Below are 19,158 nucleotides of genomic sequence, written 5' to 3'. Positions count from 1 at the left end.
TGGATGTGAGTGCTAGCAGCATTGGGTCCGTTGCACTTTCTCCGCTTTCCTTTTCCCTTCCATGTTCTCCTGGTAGTTTAGTAGTCGGGGCTATGTTCGTGAGTGTTGTCCATAGTTGAGGCATTCTAAGGATCAAATCATTTAACTTGACTAGTATTTCAGTTTGTAATATTTGCCTTATGATGTTTTGTTCTATGCAGTTCCTCGTTGAGGTACCAGTAGTGTCCTTCAATTGTGATTTCTCTGCCTGCGTTGCTTTCTCAATTTTCGCCTGCGCTTCTTCCAATCTCCTCTTTTCTTCCGTCAGGTCAAGGTACAATTTTGCTTGTTTACGATTGATTGCCAAGACTTCTTCGTCCGCACTGATGCTGATCAAATTCACTCCTGATTTCGAGCACTTGGCATCTTCATGATCTCCAGGACCGCACCATCTGCATAACAACTTTGTTGCGTTTGTTTATGTACAGTTCCATGCAAAGTGGCCCCACAAATTGCATGCTCGGCATTGAACCATCGGGCAGTCGTTCGCATCGTACTGAATTCGGCTGCGGCCATCATTATTATTGTTGGTATTGTTGTTTTGCCCTCTTCTATTATTTTTGTACCCACCCGAAGTGACACCGTCATTGTTGGTGTTTCTGCTACCTCCCGACATGGAAGTCTCCTGTGTCAGGAGCACTTGTTGATGCCCTCCTTTTTTCATATTGAAGGGGCATTCTTTTGTGGAATGTCCCATAATCTGACAGATATCACAGAATTAGTTTTTCGAACAAGGCCCCTTCGTGTGACCTTATGTCTTGCATTCTGTGCACCATAGCTCATTTCCCTTCGTCTCTTTCTGCATATTCTTAAATTCCTTCATCATTCTGATCATATCCTTCCCTTCTTACTGTCCTTTTCATCACCACTGCTTCTCCTTCCGAAGACGAGTCATCTAAGTCGGATGAGCTACTTTTCTTCTTTTTCGTTTTCTGTTCACTCTCTATGTCCATTGCCCGATTGTACGCTTCGATGTATGATGATGGCAGTACAATCTTCATTTTGTTCCTTAACTCCAAGCGTAGTCCTTCAATGAACCATTGCTTTTTTAGCCCATTTGTCGGCTTACTTTCCATTTTATTTATTAATTCTTTTAGTTTTCTGGGATATACACGGACTATTTCATTTTTGCCTTGCTTTATGGTGTATATTTCTGCTATGATCTCATTGTCGTCTTGCAGCAATTGAAACTCGATGATAAACTCCTTTTTAACCGTTGCCCAAGAAGTTAATTTTTGGGGATTGGCATCAATAAACTAATCAATTGCTACACCCCTTAGGGTTGCTAGAAATTGTTGGACCCATTCATCTATGTCGATTATGCCTGTTGGTTCCCAAAACTGCAAATTGGAATCTTACGAGCCTTGCCTGCTCGATGTTGGGATATCCAACCGGTTAAGGCCAACTTGACAGAACTGAACAACACAGTCCGAGTTCCCTGCACTTTCGGCTCTGCAAAACCGAGGCGGATGTACCTGGCCCTGGACGAAACACTTAGATCCAAGACACATAAAACAGATCAACTAGAACGCGAATGCAATGAAAGCTTTCAAAACAACAAGAATTATAAAAGGATTTACAAATTACGAAAAAATAAAAGTAAATAATTGTACGAATGTTTTTAAATAAAAGTGATTATTATAGATGATTGCAACGAATGAATATATTAATTCTTCAATGGAAAGAAATGAAACAATTGCCAGCATATAGATTATGAATCAGGAGTAAAAGACCAGTGCCTAATTAAATGGGCAATCAGAGTCAACATTATTAGTTGAAATGTACAACTTTATAAAGTTCAATATATTAAACTATAAATAAATTTAATAATTCAGACGCGATGGATCAATTATATGAACGCAATTTAGATTAGTCTAAAATGCACTTTAACTCTTGCAGAGACAAATTAGACATAAATACGGAAACAATAAAGTATTTCACAATATTTAAGTTTATCTAATTTAAAATGCAATAACGACCCAGTCCACTTATCCAAATATTAAAATATTTATAGAAAATAATAAAAAACGTTTATAAAGGACACAACTAAATAAAAAATTAAAACTCTAATGCAAATAAATTAAATAAGTACTTCTTACAGTCTGTGCCAGAAATAAAAATTATACGTAGAGACACTCCTCACGGATGATCAATCTACTGCAAATTTCAATCTTGGACTCGGATATAAATTTGCTCGATAATTCAAAACCCAAAAGCTTTGTTCAATTGCTCATTTCTCCGCCAAATAAATAATATAACATATCATTGTGCATAGGATAGATTAAAAAAAAAAATTAAATAAGAATGAATATGAATGTCTCGTCTCCCTATTTCACATCATATATCATATATTTATAGAGTAATAAGAGGCATCGGTTATGTTTTCAAACATTGCACCTCTTCGCTAAAACTAATACACATTTAAATTTTTTATACGAATCAAATTGTAACTGGTGGTTATGTCTTTCCTGTGGCTCACAATAATTGATTGAATTTCCATCCATCTAACAATGATTCATGCCCAATAATCTACAATATCCACCTCATCATCTGTGCAGATCTCTCCAACTTCTAGTGATTCCTCTATCTATCGGGTGTCAAACCTCCCACGACTTCTGCATCTTCCTTTCCAGATTCTCTAGCACGTGATGGCTCCCACGTCTAAGCGCAACCTGCCAAAACATACACAAAGCACTGTAAGAAAGTATAAACACTTCATGGGAAATACTTACCAAAAGATCCTGTTGACACAGCTTATTTCCTCTTTCCGTGAATACCTCCTTATTTGCCGCTAATAACCAAGATGCGAAGGTTTGTGAGTTCCGTTAGGGGTAGCAATCGCTATAGTTGAGATGTGGCACGTAACACATACCTTTTATTATATATAATTTCCCCGCTAAAGAATTCACTCAACATATTTCATCATATGCATTTATCGGTGGAGACTCTTGCTAATCATGCCTTCTATTGACGAGTTTTATTACATCTTCCTCAGGTCTATTATCTAAATTTCCATTGAACAACGCAAGAGCACTTTTGCATGTTACTTTGGAGTGACAATGAGAAAAATCATGAATAAACTGAATATATCTTCTGATGGCAAGACGGGTTATGGTCTTGGCAGATTGATCAATAAACAACTTACAATCAAAAGGTAGCAGGTTGCTGCACATAAAAGCGTGGTACATTTTTATTCAACACTGATGATGATACATTTCCGGGTTTATTCATGAAGAAGCTCTTGATCTTGAGAGGAAGTGCAAGTGCTGGTAGCTCACAAGTGGCCATAAATATCAATGTTGCATCAGCAGACAATGAATCCACTTGCTGAACCAGAATACCCCGTGCCTGAGATGTCAAATCTACACCTGAGTCATCTGCTGCCTTTACATTAATGATGCTTTAAGTCACTGTCTCATGAAATTCCCACTATTTTTGAATATCAAATTAAAACTTCTCAAACATCCGAAACCTACAGCCAGTAATATGTATATATGATCCTTGTTACCAAATCAATAACCCCTGATGGTGTACTGCTTTTGAATCTAATATATCCTGCATAGTACTTCCCAAATACATCATTGCTTGCCTTATAGGCCTGTATCTTCTAAATCCAAACAGAGATTACTGTTATCCGTGACTGAGGATAAACTATTGGGTATGTTACACATACTGTGATAACATACTTCTTGTTGATAATTTGCTCATCAGATCTACACACCCCTTCACTAGTAGTCCTTTGTTAAGGAGGATGCTGTAGGTGATGAGATCAAGTGTATGGCCTCTGACTGATGTTTGCTCTGAAAAATCTCCAGCTTCTGCTACTTCATTCTAATTTTTCTTATTAGGAGCAAGGCTTGAAAACACGCTATCATAGCAGCAGCCCTATCTATCTTGCCACCCCTATAAACATTTGCTTGAATCTATGTTACTGTTTTAGATTTTTGAATTTGAACACTTGCAAATGTGACTATCACTTGTTTAAAAGCTGCCTTTGATCTATATGAGCATAGTGTTGTTATCTGATCTGTTTGTTCATCCTGCTCTTATTGTACCACAGGTAATGCCAAAAGGTATATGCTCACTTGAGCAAACATAAAAAGAGAGGGTTTTCAATGCCCTTGCTGTTTGGATTGTTTACCATGTATATATTTTTCATCTTTGCCTTTGACATCTATGATTATTACTTCATAAATGGAAGCCACAATTTTGGGGTCCATCAACGCCATTCGCTGTCCAAATTGTTTCACATGTCTTACAGTGTCTAATTGGATCGGTCGTTCCATCACTATCAAACTTTGGCAATTTTTCCTTTGGTCCAGCCATTACTATTCGAGTTGGACATACTTGTCGTGTGCCTGCACTGTTTTGCACTCCCACGTTGTTTTGCACACTCGTGCTATTCTGCACACCTGCGCTGTTTCGGACAATCGTCTTATTTCCAATAGCCACGTTACTTGGTGAAAAAGGGTCTTTGTTAAGCGAAGTTGTTCGTTTCGAAAGTGTATCGCAGACGAAGAGTTCACTCCACACTCGTGCTCCCTTGGCACTCCAAGTCGTGCGAGTTAATTCCCTTCCATCTGGATTCTCTTCCCTTGGCGTATACAGGTTAAGAAATTCCTCCCTTGTTTCTTCCACCAAATCGAACTGCTATCAAGTCTCTTCTAACAATTCCTTGGTGCTTCGGTGTCTGTCGGCAATCTACTGAAACCTCCGTCTTTTCGGCCTGTTGTGCCAAAATTAAATTCCCTTATGCGGTGCGTATTTCATCTTTTTCCTTTAGCTTATTCTTATTTTTGTTAATCTGATTTGGCATTAGTCTTCATTCTTCTGCCTTCATTCCAGGTCCATGGGGCAATAGCACCAAATGTTTACCGTATGGGGTAAATAGTTTAATGCATACAAACAATAGACAAGAACATGTAACACCGCAGTACTTTTTTTATTCGCATATATGCTGAAGAGATTACATAGTGCTTCCAATGATGATCCCAACAATGATCCAAAGTCCATTCCAGACAGTGTACATATACCATTCCGAAGGGGTGACTCAACCGTCATGCGTCCTTTCGGATGCTAATCCACCCATCGGCTATTTTATAACTTTACCGACAACATGCTAATCTACTTGTTGGCTATTTTATAACTTTACCAACTACACCAGAGGAGTTAAAAGTTCAATCTGGACTAATTTAAGATTGTGTATATATTTGATCTGTCGCATCTTGATTATTTAATTGCTAGCAGTAAAGTGTGTAAAAAATTATGAAGTTATATGTGAAAATTCACTAAAGTTGACTCTATTGCCCGGATAAGCAGAGGCACTAGTCTTTTTATTATTGAAGTCAAAAAAATCTATAAATTCCTTCCTACAAGCATCAAATTAATTATTATTCAATTATACAAAACGTTCAACCATTATCCAACATCCAATTTTCATTTTTATTGAGTTCGAGGACCTTGCCAGTCGGAGAACTCCAGAAGCTTAAATTCGCTTTAGAAAAGCTCTGAACCAAGTGATCAGGTTCAAGGAGAAGGTCTACCCGCCTAGGTGTAGCGGAGCCTAAAGTGCAGGGGAATCGAGAAGTATTTTCGTTCGTTGGCTAGAAACTGATTGAGAAGTCCTATCAGAGAACTAGCAGGCTCTTGGATTTCCAATCTGTGGTTTTGGGAACCAACACACAATTCGTTAGAGCATCTGCCAAATGATTAATTTAGTGTCAATTGATCCTTGTGATCACCAATAAGGCATTGAAAGAACAAAAACCATGCTTAAGGTTCCACCAAAACACAAATTCATGCACAAAAAAGACATCATCGGTTGGAGATGAGCACTTGCTCATGGGGAATAGCATGAATTGAGATGATGGATTTGACTTGTTTGAAAATCACAAATATAAATCATGCCTAAAATAATTGCTTCCCTTCTGTGATGTGACCAAAATAAAAATCCTGCACGCAAAACAAAACAACATTAGTAAAAGAAAGATGGTTCAAGTGGACCGCAACAACTGCTTCATGTATTGTTTGAGCTGTTGTCAATTGGCAATGAATCTTTGTCGCTATCATATACAAGGTTTGCTAGAGCATCCACCAAATGATTAACTTCAATGATCGATTTGGAAGGTGACAAAACTTTGTAAACAATCTCAAGCCTGCAAAAGGATATATGGAAATCAGTCAGCTAGAAGTTGATAGCCTCTTGAAAGAAATGAATATAATCTGAGAGTCTCCTTCAATCCAAATATTTTGGATTCCCAAACTTTTTGCAAGTGTTTATCCAGCAAGCAGGGGTTGAACTTCTGTAATGTTGTTTGTGCTTCTGTAATGTTGTTTGTGCCATCTAATAATTTGAGGGCTAAAGCCATTTGTATGAACCTGCTCCTGATTTTCCTTGACTACCTTTCGAGGACTAATCAAAGTCCAGTTCTGCTTTTACCTTTATCAACTGTCAATTTTTTTAATATGCTTGAATCCCATGAAGTAAAAGATTTATTTTGAAAATTGTCTTTCGGAATGTTTTCCATAACTGTGTCTAACATGGAGATCTCAATTTTGTGGGTGACCTCTGCAATAGAAAGGAATTCCTTACAGAAAATACAGATGTTTCTTTCCCACTAAAAGTCCTAGATGGCAAGAAAAAGGGCAGAAATGCATATGGAAGAGAGCAAAGAATCCTTATGCAATCTGTACAAGTAATGAATTGATTTGCAATACATTTGTTTCTGCTGTAACAGTTTTGGGAACTAATATGCTTTCAAGTAGAATTACTACAATACGGAAAACAATGCATTGCAACTGAAATACATCTTAAATATCTTGAGATAGTGTTAGCAAACTGTTTGCAGGTCCACTTTAGCAAAGTGAAGGGAGATACAGCCATCAGCGATCTACCAAACCATCTTGCCCTAATCAACAAGACAACTATAGCTGTAGCAGTAGGCTTAGAAGCCTGTCTTTTTCTACTTAGAACAAGGATGAAGATTATCTAATGCAAGTCTAATACTAAACCAATATGAGCTCCTGCAGGTCACAGTGCATGAATAACTCACCCAGCACTCCTATGTAAAGATACTTGCCTCTCGTTGTGTCAAACAGCTCAGACTTGAAGTTGATAGGATGCAAATAAGATGATTGTTAACTATACTCAATCCAACTATCCTAGCTCTCCAAAGAATTATTGCTTCTTACAAAAAGGAAAATCTCCTCTGTTAGCTTACAAATTGTGATGCTATAATATAATACATATATAAACACATCCATGGTACAGGGCCTTGGAAAGTAGCCCTATCCATATTTGCATCTATATCTGTGTCCTGCCTTGATATAATATTTCTAATACATATTCAAGTCATGTAATAAAATATTAAAATAATTATTTATTCCAAAAAGAAATGCACTCAGGATTCCCATGTGTTTCTTCTACTTTTAACCATTATACTTGTTTCCATTTCCTAAGCAATCGTCACCAACTAGTGGAAATTAGTATTAAGTCACACTAATAAATATTCATTGAAATGTATGTAATCTAATCAATCTGATTCTGTATAAGAATATTTGCAAATTATTTCTGCTTAATTGAAAATAAATTTTCCAGCCACAGATTCTAGTATAACCTAAAGAATATAAACATGTAAGCTCTATATTTTGATCATCGTTGTGGACTCTTCATCCAAATTGTAAAAAATAAAAGCAATGCAGAGACTCTTACACCATAATTTAAACCGACCAGTGGAACTGGAAACTTAAAAATAATGTAATACTAACTCAGAACATTTATTTATAAATAAATAAATAAGATGGCCATTTGATATTTATATCTAAACAATTTGTAGATAAACAGTGTAACAAAAAGCTAGCAACTGTTAAAGCTACCCATTAATTTACCTTGCATGATTGCCAGTGGTGTTTCACTAATGGCGATGATATCACCTGCTTTTGCATGAGGTAAAACATAACTGCAAGCAGCATTTTTGTTGAGTCTAAGATGTTTAACATTTTTTACCAATATGAAACAACAATTATTAAGCATATATAGAACATGTAGGGTTCATAAGTACCTCTTGATAACCTCCACTGGATCATCCAAATGGCAAAGCAGGTGTGTTGGTACAGGAAGAACACTGCAGATTCCTCCCACCCTGCAAAAATTTGAACATGTGCTGTTGGTTTGTAAGACCAAATCGAGAGGTAGAAAGGTAAAGATAATCAAAACAGTACATGTGGTCAAGAATTCCAAGGCTCATCTTAATTTTAGTTATCTAAATATAGTCTTGTGTAATGTCCCCAAATTAATGGAGTGAATTCATTAAATTAATCAATTAGGTGGTTCCAAAATTTAAATAATATCATAAAGGACCTCTTTAATTAATTATTTTAATTATTATATGAAAAGGGGCCAAATAATAAAATAATAAATAAAGTTATGTCAGCACATTGTAACTTTCCAGAAACTTCTCCATGATTCTCCTAACAGCCTAGCAGAATCACTAGCTCTGATACCACTGCAATGTTCTCGACGGCTGCTTCAACAATAACCTCCTCCACCATACAGTTCACACCACCAAACAACTCCACAGTTCAACACTAACTTGTACCTCTCATATGTTTAATCTCCTAACCCCTTCACTCGTACAATCTGTACAGTCCCAACAACTCCTCTGTACGCTCAGCACAGACTTCCAACACCTCCAGTTTACAAACCTCCACAGTATTAGTACACAGATGGCACTCTTTTATATGGTCAACTCTCTGTGCAACCAACACTACTTTGATTTGTAATATTCCTATCACCAACCAATAGTTTCTTTCTCCACCTATACGCTATTTTCTCTCTCCACTTGTACTGTAGTTTCTCTCTCCACCCGAATAATGTCTAGATCAACTCCTTTCAGCACACGGTGATCATAGAAATTATGAAATTGTTGATAAAACACAATTCAGATTTAATAATATATTGCAGATTCATTTGTCACAGAACAATGAATCACTAATGATTATGAGACTTGAATTCTCTGATTATATCAATATTCAAAAAAGTTTACAATGAAAAACACATGAAATATATTTCCAATGGCAAACTAGAGTGCGGAATGACTCTCACTGAAATTGCAACTACAGACTAGGGAGGATCTTCCACCTCTAAAACTCCATACAACCAAATACCCAATTCCAACTAGAATTGCAAATATTTAATATAATGGAAATATAAACTCCACGATTGATTACCAATAGTGTCAGCTAATAACTTATAAAGGCCTCCAAGAAGTTTTTGGAAAGTTAGAATAGGCCAACATAACTTCATTTATTATTTTGGGCCCTTTTTCTATTATAATTAAATTAATTGATTAAAGAAGTCATTTATAAAATTATTTAAAATTTGAGATCACCAAATTAATCAATTTAATTAATTCACTCCATTAATTTGGGGACATTACAATCCTTCCCGCCCAAAGATTGCTAGCCCTCAAGCAATATGTTATCAAACTATTTGCCAACTGGGAAGCTACAGGATCCCAAACCAAGCACAAGTGCTAATAGCTGTATCCGTTGAAAGCTTGATGTCACACCCTATTTGCGAGCACCACCTGCAAATTCCTAACAAGCTTCTATTTCTCCACCATGATATAAACATTGCCTTGCTTGGAGTTGAGGAGAAACTCGTCAAAGGTCAACCCGTTTTCTCCATATAGATGCCACTCACAAGGAGAAATGGCAATCATGTACGACTCATGCCCAATAAATGGGAAAACTTCATACTCAACTAACTGAAGAGCTTGCTTCATCAAAGGGTCATTGGTAGAGTTTGCATCTCTATAAAGTTGATCAACTACTGTTAGCTTAACAAAATTCATACAAACATCTTCTTCATCCTTGTGGTTGCCTTGAAGATTTGGATGTTCTTTATTTGAAGGGACAATTTTTTGAATCTTTCTTATCCAAATCTTCCTATGTCTGAAGAGAAGTTGTGAGCATGCCTTCATGGTGTTGTGTAGTTCATTGCCCATCTTCCATCTCAAGTTGTTGTTGTAGATTCTATTAGCCTCAAAGGATGGATACCTCATTCTCATATCTAAAATTGTTAAAAACAGGATAATAGTTATATTAACATTGAACTCTCAAATAGAGTTCACAAACACTAATTACAGCATAGTCTAAAAATAGACTAAATTAAGAAAACGAAAAAAGAAAGTCTAAATGACAATTAACTATGGTTCTAGAAGAACAAGCTAAATATAGTGAGATACTGAAAATATTAAATTTATATTCTAATATCCACCCCAGCCCCCTCACCCCCCTACCCCCCCTAATAGTCACTACACCAAGTTGCCCCCTAAACTTGTCAAACTTTTCTAGACTGAGAGACTTGGTGAGAATGTCTGCAAGGTTGTCCTTAGTGCGTACATACTACAACATCATGGTTCCATCTTTGACAAGCTGGCGGATGCAGTGACAATAAAGGTTTACATGCTTTGTTTTGTCATGGAAGACTGCATTCTTGGCTAACTTCAGAACTCCTTCATTGTCACAGAATAGGGGAGTAGGGCCTACTTGAGGCATATGCAAGTCAGCAAGCATCTGGCAAAGTCAAACTACCTCACAAGCTTCCTTGATTGTTCCTCTATATTCAGCTTTAGTAGATGAGAGTGATATTGTCTGTTGCTGTGTGTTTGTCCATGTGATGGCACTTGTACCAAAACTGAAAACATACTTAGAAGTAGATTGCCAATCATCAATAAAACCTCCCCAATCTGAGTTTGTATAACCAATAAGGTGAGGATCTTGACTTCTGCCATACAGAGTGCCAAAATCAGGAGTGCCCTTCACATATCGCAGCACACGCTTCACGGCAACCTAACATTTAGACTTGTGGGCAGGCTGTGAAGCGAGAATGGTAACTAATAGCATAGCTGGTGTCAAGTCTAGTGGTGGTGAGATAGATAAGGCTGCCCACTAGTTGTTTGAATGTTGACTCATTCTCCTCTAGTGAATTTGATTTACCTAAAAAATTTAGCCCTTTCTCCATAGGTGTAGAGATGGGATTGCAATCTTGCATCTGAAGTTCGTCCAACAAACTTTTGGCATGCTTTGACTAAGATATGCAAATGGAAGTATTTGTACGCCAAGACAATAATGGAGAAGTCTCAAATCTATCATGTCAAATGTTTGGAACAAATGTTGTTTGGTCTCCTCGACCAAATGTGTTGTGCTACTACTAATGATCAAATCATCAACATAAATGAGAAGAATAAGAATTTCACCACTAGTATGCTTGTCATACAAATTAGAATTAGGACTGCGTTGAAACCATGAATCAATCAAATACTTATTAATCATGATGTGCCATGCAAGGGGTGCTTGTTTGGGGCCATAGAGAGTTTTTACCAATTGGCAAACCTGATGCTCTTTACTTGAAACTTGAACACCTGGAGGTTGTGTCACGAAGACCTCTTCTTGCAAATCACTAATTAGAAGAGCACTCTTGACATCCATCCGATGAATGCACCAACCAAATTGAGATGAAAGGTCTAGGACAAGACAAATGGTACTCATTTTCACAGTGGGAGCAAATTTCTCCTCAAAGCCAATGTCCTCCCTCTGTGAAAACACTTTAGCTAATAATTGTGCCTTGTACTTATCGGGTGTACCATCAGCCTTATACTTGACCTTATAGACCCATTTGCAGCCAATGGATTTCTTCCCTAGTGGAAGATAGGACAACACCCAAGTGTTGTTTTCCATGAGACTCTAATGCTCAACTGTCATTGCTTGTTCCCACTTTGGTATACCCTTAGCCTCTGAATATGCGTGGGGCTCAAAAATATTGTGAATATTGGCCATAAGAGCAAAATTAATTGTGGGATGTTGTTTGCTCATATGTCGGGAAGATCTACCCTCAAGTAACTCATCATCATGAAGATCACCAATGGTCTTGGCCCACGACTTAGGATGCAAAGTAGAAGAACCAACATCTGTTGCAATAGGAACAATAGGGCCTAGAATCATGAAATGTGGAGCCTGAATATCCTGGTGGCACAATGTCAACTGGATACTTCCCACCAGGAGAACCAAATGGAAAACAAATATCCATCTTTGGGGGTTGTGACAGTTGATCCTCAGGGCTAGAAATTGGGGAGGTTGAAATGGACTGTGGTCTTCATTAACCACCACATCTCAACTAAATATGAGATGATCAGTATGACATCAATTAGCCAAGAAGTCTTATGTCTATAACTGTATCCTATGAACATCAATCTCTAAGCCTTGGAATCCAATTTAGTGTGCTTGGCATTTGGAATACAAACATATATCGTGAGCCCAAAACCTTCAAATGACTGATTTTGGGCTTCAATCCAGACTAAGCTTCCTCTGGAGTCAACTTCTTAATGGCCTGTATAGGAGACCAATTCAAAAGATAAACAACTAAAAAATTGCCTCTGTGTAAAACTTCTTTGGAACATTGCAATGTTCCAACATAGATCGAGCCATCTCAATGATTGTATGATTCCTGTGCTTAACAACACCATTTTGTTGTGGGGTCATAAGGTCTCGTAAGTTGATGCTTAATCCCATGTGATGGACAGAAGTTAAATAAAAAGAGCAAAATTCTCCACTATTTTCAATCTAAGAGTGAATCTAACAATCAAACTCTTTTTTCACTAGGGCCTTGAGCTTTTGAAACATGAGCACCTTTGATTTATTCTAAAGAAAATACACCCAAATCTTCCTGCTAAAATCATCAACAGGTAGTAGAAAATACCTACAACTTGTGACTAATGGAGTATTCATAGGCCTCCAAACATCTACATGCACCAACTATAAAGACTTGGATGCTCTCTGAGCATCGCCCTCTGAAAATAGAGTCCAATGTTGTTTCTCAACCTGATGCGCTCCGCAAACTCCATGATTTTTTGTTAAAATCACAAGTAAGCCAACAACTAGACTATCTCTTGTCAATGGAGAGATAATGGATATCCAAATGCCCATACCATTGATGCCAAAGATTGTTGATGGAAGTATTTTTGGCTATCACGGTTTGCTCTAGAAAATCACCTATATCAATGAGTCTATATAAACCATGATCCTCTTGGCCAACTGCAATTATAAATTGAGATTCTCTGACAACATTAGTACACCAACGTGCACTGAATACAACATCTAACTGAGGATAATTGCACAATCTGATTGACTGATAGCAGATTGAGCTTCATGCATGGAACGAAGTACAAATTGAGAAATCTCAAATGTCTCCCACAAAGTGAAATCCTCAACAACAACTATATACTCCTCTCCTCCAAAAAACAACTGAACCAGAGAAAGGCGTGAACTCTATGAACCAATCCCGACGATGATTGAAATGTTGAGAGGCGCCAAAGTCAACATATGCTAAGGATGTGTCATGATCTAAGGGGCATGTGGCTATGAATGCATCGGGGGTAGGCTCCTGATCAGAATGCAAAGCATATTAGGCCTTTTGCTAAGACCCTTCCTTTGAAGATTGTGTGGAAGCCAATCACTTCTTGCAATCTATCTTTAGGTGACCATACTAATGATAGTTTGATTGCATTAAACACTCTTCTTCTTAGAAGAAATTGGAGGTTTATCTGACCCTTTTGGATAGGTAGACTGATGTTTACCTTTATTCTTGTCTGAAGCTTTAGATATGAAGGTCGCCTATTCGGAAGAGGGAGAACTGATATGACTTTCAAGCTGTTGCTCCCATCTATCCTATTGCAGAGATCAGATGATGCCAAGGCAACACTACTAGAAGTGATATTGAGCATCTCTATGAAGTGCTCACAGGATCGGGCTAGGCTTTTCAGCGTAATCAGTGTCACTACGATATCTTCTTTCTCCATCTCATGGCTAATAGCCTCTAACTGGTCACATAGATCCTTGATTTTCAGCAAATATGCTTAGAAGGTTGCCTTCTCATCCATCACGATAGAAAACAAAAATTCTTCAAAAAGAAAGCATAACTCTTGTCAGACATCTCATAAAGATCCTTCAAGATGTCCCAGATTTCTTTAGTTGTACTAGCAAAAGGCACTTGAGGGAGTTGATCATCTGTAATTGAAAACTTTGAGCAACATGTTAACTTCCTAATTATGTTCGGCCCAGTTATCCTAAGGTGTTTGAACTTGAGTAATGCGTGCCTCTATACCCAAAATGATCTTATCAAAACAAAGATATTGAAATATCGTCATCATGTGTTGCTTCCAAGTGTTGTAGTTGCGAGCCATTAAACCATTGATTCCCTTCCAACATAATGTTAGTCAAAGATGTCATCACTGAAACAGAGGAAATTGGTCAACCTTGTGAAGACACTGAAATCAAGGAAAACTGAAAGATTGAAACCGGATAATAAAACGAAGTGTATGAACCTACAAACAAAATTGTCAGGAAAAAAAGTTCTTTTTAAATAAAAGCAAAATCCAAACCACAAACGCAAAAATATTTAGGGTTATGATTTTAATGGAAAAGATTTACAAAAAAACTTTCCAAAAGTAGACTCAGAAAAGAAATTGCGAATTCCTCTATAAAAGCTCCAAATTGCTATCTACCAAAAGAATCTCTGGTCATAGGTGAAAAAATGCAAAGGAAATCACGAGTAGAGGAGACAGGTGGACTCAGGGATGTTGTGGAAAAAAAGACAATAATGAATGTGTTTTAATTGCACTTAGGTGGAAGTGTGCACGAGCGTGGGTCCAAAAAATGCAAGGGGATAATAAAATCGCGGGTGCCACCGAAAAAAATCAAGGACTTGTGGCATGGAAAAAAATCAGGGACTTGTGGCATAGAAAACAATGGATGTGGGTTGGAGGATGTCAAGCCAAAAGACCTCAGCCAAAGTCTCTGTAAACATAAAACTGGATAAACATGCAATGAAGAAAAATAAAGCTCACTTGGCAAAAACTAGGCACAAGTGACTTTATTTGCAAAAATGCCAAAAATTAATGACGCAAAACTCATGGACTAGATAGGAAAAATTCTAGCTAGACAATTCAAAGGTTTGGTTTGATTATTTTTGACCGAACAAAAAATGACCCTTTCAGATATGCAAAAAACCCTAATCACGTTTTCAATCAGACTATAAAAAACCAATGTTACCCGGGGATGCATCCCCAATATATTTTCAATCATCCCCGTCCCAGAAACATCTCAGAGACTTGGGGACACCCAAGGGACTTTGAGTTTGACTTCTAGAACAAATTAGACTTTGACTCTCAAAGTAACACAAATTTGGCTATTGAATTTTGTTGATTCTTATATTTCAAGGTTCTATTATGTATAAGTACATGCTTTATCCATGTTTTAGCATAAATATTTTAGATTTCTCTATATATTTTAACTTTCTCTATTGTTATATAGCCGTCCCCATTTTCCATTCCCCCCAGTCCCCAAAATCAGCAAAAAAATTGCTGACCCACAGTACTCTACCATCCCCATCAAGGAAACTCGAGGGAACATAGTAAAAAACTAACCACTTTGATAGAAAAAATTATAATTTATTTTTCCTTATGCATTTTTTAAAATTTTTAAACACAAATTATAAAGAAAAAAACTCCTAGAAAAATTTGCTCTAATATTATGCAATTGTTAAAAATGGGATAATAGTTGTATTAACAATCAACACTAAATAGAGTTTACAAATGCTAAATATATCGTAGTCTGGAAATAGACTAAATTGAGAAAACTGGAAAAAAGCTTAAATAACCATTGACTATGGATCTAGAAGAACAAGCTAACTATAGCAAGATACTAAAAATATTAAAATATTCTAATAAGATCTATAATCCTTGAGGCATATATCCATCTACCATCCATCATCAGCCCAATCATGCTTGAATTGCTTTTGTGACTCAACCAAAGAAGATGTATGCATTTCTTGTTGGTCATTCTTGGGAAGGAAGGTTGCAATTATCGGCCTTGTGCTTAAGTGTTGTGAATCTCCCTTCACCCTTACTTTTGTCAACTGATTGAGCATCTCCGCCATCTACTAGTATCCTTTTGTGAGAATCTTACTAAGTAGTTGTTGACTTCTTATTAACTACCTCAACAAGGTTGTTTTATGGGCATTTTCCATTCCATCACTAGATGTCATAATTCTTACAATAGGTTGGCAAAATCACTAGCTCTAATACCTTTGTAATGTTCCCAACAACTCCTTCAACCAATCACCTCCTCCATCATATGGTTCACACTATCGAACACCTCCATAGTACGCCACTAACTTCTACCTCCCATATGTGTAATCCCCTCACCTATTCACTCCTACAGTTAGCACACTCCCAACACCTCCACGATACAGACTTTGTAATGTCCCCTTTATGGAACATTGGGAAATTAAGAACATATTCATGTACTATTAAAATTGACTAATGAGTGAATAATGTAACTTAATTAAAGGGGCCAATTTAATATGATAAAGTGAGCAAAAGTGACGAAGGAAGAATAAGACAAAAAGGCAAGAGAAGGCAGTTGAAGAGTCACTATTTGAGCATTAAAGGAGGAAATCCCATTCATTTCAGCCATGGTTGGATTTTTGGAGTCATTTCAGATTTCTCTTGGAAAAAGAGGAAGCTTTGGCTTTCAATTTCCGCAACCTAAGGATGGAAACCTCTAGGGCCTTCTTGCCAGATCACACGCCAACCCGGTTCAGCATTGGTCGTAAATTCACATTGGAGTTGCAGGTTCTTCTCTTCGTATTTCCAATCTGAGTGTTACTATTGTATGTAAGATTGGATCTCTATGCATGTTATTGTATTGCTGTTTTATAATGCACTAACGAATTCTGAGGTATTTTATGAGTATTTTACTGGATCTTTGCTGGTTTTAGATTGCATAAATCATCTATTGCATTCTGAAATTTGTCCTTTGAGAAAAATTGGTAAAATATCCATTTGGGATATTATAGACTTCCATTGTATAGTCCACACAAACTTCCAACAACTCCAACATACAAACCTCCATCATACAGTAAACAGATGACACTCTTCTGTACAGTCAACTCCCTGTGTCAACTCCCTGTGCAACCAACACTACTTTGATTTGTAATGTTCTCGTCGCCAACCAATAATTTATCTCCACCTGTGTGCTATTTTCTCTCTCCACTTGTATGGTAATTTCTCTCTTCACCCGAACGGCTAGAGCAACTCCCTTCAGCACAGTTATGATGGAAATTATGAAACCACTGATAAAACACAATGCGGACTTGATATAATATTGCAGATGATTCACCACAGAATATTGAATCACTAATTATTATGAGACATGGATTCTCTAATTATATCAATATTCACAAATTTGAACAATAAAGCACAGGTCAAATTTCTTTAATGATATTCCCAATGGCAAACTACAGTGAGGAATGACTCCCCCCGAAACTGCAAATACAAACTAGGGAGGATCTTCCACCTTTGAAACTACAAACAACCAAATACTCATTCCCGCTGGAATTGCAAAATATATATATATATATATATATGAACTCCATGATTGATTACCTACAGTGTCAACCAATGCCTTATAAAAGGCCTCCAAGAAGTTTCTAGATAGTTACAATGGGTTGACATAACTTCATTTATTTTTGTGTTTTTTTGTCCCGTTTTCATAATATTATTAAAATAATTAATTAAAGAAGTCCTTTATAATATTATTTACATTTTTGGGACCACCTAGTTAATTAACTTAATTAATTCACTCCATCAATTTGGAGACATTACATCTTGAAAGAAAAACTACAATGTTATATTCACACTCTACTAGATTCATCTTCCCAATTTATAAATTGTGCAAGGGTAATGAAGGCCTCACTTTTTCCAAGAGAGGGTTTGATTGTAGCTCTGAGTGTACTGTAGTGGCAATATAACATGTTGAAGGTGAGTAGAATATCCGTGAGGACCATATGAAACATATTCTACTTCCACCAATATTGCCTACATTATCAAATAAATAACACATAAAGATAGAGCTATTATCTCCATGCTCAAATAAGAGAAACCCTTATGTACTGTTTAAGGAGCATGTTTGCGTTGCTGCCAAAAAGGAAGTTTATAAAAGTAAACAACTACAAATCTCCACAGACAAAAAGAAAGCAGTTCTTGTAAAATTTGGATTTCCTTTTCAAGGGCATTGTAAACATTCATTCCTAAACCCTTCATCATATAGAAAAACACAATTGAAAAATCTCTTAAACAATGAAAACTATAAGACAAGCAGTATGTTTGATGATCCGCAAGTTCATCTGTTCAATTTTATCCACAATGAATAAAAGCATCTAAAAAGTATTAGAATGGATCATAAACATTTTTTGCCAGCCTGCAAAGCTATATATATATATATATATTTTTTTTTTTTTTTTTTGTTTCTTAAGATTCATCCAGAGACCAACCCACCAACTAGGAAGCAATTATCACTAAATTGCTACAAAGGTTTCAGTGACCTGTTCCTGGAAAAGGCTGAGTTTTGCAGATGTTTTAGGGCCATCAATGTTTCTTAAACATATTGATATAACGGAGTATCCAGTAACATCAAACATAAGACAAGTATACATTTCTGAAGAAATCCAAATAGAATCAGTCATCTAAATCCACTCAATCTTTTCCTATGACTACTGATAATGTCCCATATTAACATCATGGATAGGATTTGTAAGATTCTTCTTATAGGCTTGTAGAAGGTATGTTCCCCCCTGGAATTGTAAATTTCCCAGCCCTAAGTACCGCATGACACAATAAATCTGATAAAGAGACCCTATTTCAAACTATATACTATCTCTAGAAAATCTACAAGATAGGTGTCATTTACATGCAAATAGTAATGAGAGTTGATGTCAGACTTATGCTGCTAAAAATTGTCATTCAAGTTCAAACTCAAATTAGATTGTTTAAAGTGTTTTTTTCTAAAGATTGTGAAGTTGAAGCTTGCTTATCCTACAAAGAAATTCATACTAGTCATATTCCAAGTGTTGGATTCTATCAATGTAGAATTTAATTAAAAAGTTCAATGTATGAAGCCCTAAAAGAGTCAAACAATGTAATTGAAAATTAGAAAGCACAACGTGAAGAAACTAAACGAGATTGGGATGAGATGATGAGGAACTTGAATGCTAAAGAA

General features: G+C 36.6%; 1 protein-coding gene across 2 annotated transcripts in view; it reads right to left on the bottom strand.

Annotated features, from left to right (window-relative positions):
* LOC149532167 (uncharacterized) overlaps window positions 1–19,158 on the bottom strand; it is a 97,694-nt gene that overhangs the window by 22,631 nt on the left and 55,905 nt on the right. Inside the window, exons 6-8 of one of the 2 annotated variants that reach the window (XM_089808983.1) lie at window positions 17,857–17,894; window positions 8,100–8,180; window positions 7,927–7,997 (exon numbers count right to left, since the gene is read on the bottom strand). In XM_089808983.1, the coding sequence (XP_089665109.1) occupies window positions 7,927–7,997; window positions 8,100–8,180; window positions 17,857–17,894 (190 nt within the window). Of the gene's footprint in view, window positions 1–7,926; window positions 7,998–8,099; window positions 8,181–17,856; window positions 17,979–19,158 lie in introns of both variants that reach the window. The other variant, XM_089808982.1, reaches the window with a different exon arrangement.

This window comes from Cupressus sempervirens, chromosome 11 (assembly GCF_028749045.1).
Source record: "Cupressus sempervirens isolate cs-2001-9-10 chromosome 11, ASM2874904v1, whole genome shotgun sequence".
Lineage (NCBI taxonomy): Eukaryota > Viridiplantae > Streptophyta > Pinopsida > Cupressales > Cupressaceae > Cupressus > Cupressus sempervirens.
The sequence above is the reverse complement of the archived record's forward strand: the minus strand, read 5'-3'. Positions and strand labels throughout refer to the sequence as shown.